The sequence below is a fragment of the Chenopodium album genome, chromosome 18, assembly GCF_948465745.1.
Source record: "Chenopodium album chromosome 18, dcCheAlbu1.1, whole genome shotgun sequence".
NCBI classification, from domain to species: Eukaryota; Viridiplantae; Streptophyta; class Magnoliopsida; order Caryophyllales; family Amaranthaceae; genus Chenopodium; species Chenopodium album.
Window position 1 is genome coordinate 30746687 of NC_137851.1, and position 1366 is coordinate 30748052.

General features: G+C 35.7%; 1 protein-coding gene across 1 annotated transcript; it reads left to right on the plus strand.

The window, feature by feature from the left end:
* Positions 1 to 387: 387 nt before the first annotated feature.
* On the plus strand, positions 388 to 786 carry LOC145592057 (uncharacterized). Its single transcript, XM_081648524.1, has 2 exons — positions 388 to 552; positions 649 to 786. The coding sequence occupies exons 1-2, from the start codon at positions 388 to 390 to the stop codon at positions 784 to 786; spliced, it is 303 nt and encodes a 100-aa protein (XP_081504650.1).
* The last annotated feature ends 580 nt before the right edge of the window (positions 787 to 1366 follow it).

The following is a 1366-nucleotide window of genomic DNA, read 5'->3' on the forward strand; positions in this document are numbered from 1 at the left end:
TGCTAAAGATATTATTTCAGACAGAGATCCAAGATTTTTATCAAATTTCTGGGAAATGTTTCAGCAAGCATTTGGCACTATCCTCAAGTTTAGTACAACGTTTCATCCTGCTACAGATGGAAAGACAGAGAGAACAATTCAGACCTTGGAGGACATGTTAAGAGCTTCTGTGATGGACTTTTGTGGATCATGGGACGAAAGATTACCTATGATCGAATTTTCATATAATAATAGCTATCATGCGAGCATAGGAATGGCACCTTATGAAGCGTTGTATGGGAGAAAATGTAGAATTCCCTTGTGTTGGAGTAATATCAGTGAGTCTTTGACTTTGGGGCCAGAAATGATTGAAGAAACAACGATGCAAGTTAGCTTATCCAGGCAAATATGAAGGCAGCTCAAGATCGAAAAAAGTCATATGCGGACCAAAATAGAAGAATAGTGGAATTTAAAGTCGGAGAAAAGGCTTTACTAAAGGTTTCACCTACCAAGGGAGTCATGCGGTTTGGTAGGAAAGGGAAGTTAAGTCCTACATACATTGATCCATATGAGGTATTGAAGAGAGTTGGAGAGGTGGCATATCAATTATCCTTACCCATGGAGTTAGCCAATGTTCACAATCTTTTTCATGTTTCCCAACTCTAAAAGTATGTTCATGACCCAACCCATGTTATCCATCCTGAGACTATTGAGCTAGATGAGACCTTAACTTTCGAAGAACGCCCTAATTATCCTTTCGAAGACTGTGAAAATTCTCGACACCAAAATGAGAAGTGCTCGAAATAAGGTGGTAAAGTTAGTTAAAGTGCTATGGTCAAACCAGAATTCTAAAGAAGCAACTTGGTCAGCCAAGCATGATATGAAAAAGCGCTACCTAGAACTTTTTGAGTAGGTACGCTAAGTTTAGAGGTCAAAACTCTTAAAGGGGGTAGGATGTAATATTAACTTAGCTTTTTTCATAATGTGAGCCTTATTTGAGAAGCTAACTTTAAAGTTCGAGGACGAACTTTCATTTTAGGGGGAATAGATGTAATACCCTAAATTTTTTAGTATATTTAGTCAACAATTTTGCTAGTATAAACTTTTTAATTTACAATTATTTTCTAATTTATATATTATAATTTTTTATTTTCGGATTTATTAAAAAAAATCTGATTTTATCAGTTGGTTGTTTCGGATTGAAACAAGAAAACAACTCCATTTGAATTTTAATCTTATCCTACATATGAGCCTTCTAGATACTTAATTAATCCCTAACCATACTTTATCTATAAATAAACCATTCCATCCCAATTGCCGTGAGAAAAACCATTGAACCCTCAAGAAGCCATTTTCCCCCTACTCTATCGTGCGTTGTTCACTAAAA

Excerpts from the sequence above, each read along its gene's own strand:
- LOC145592057 (XM_081648524.1), top strand. The coding sequence starts at position 388 with ATGAAGGCAGCTCAAGATCGAAAAAAGTCATATGCGGACCAAAATAGA. Across the intron at positions 553-648 it reads CATACATTGATCCATATGAG|TATGTTCATGACCCAACCCA; the intron begins GTATTGAAGAGA and ends CAACTCTAAAAG.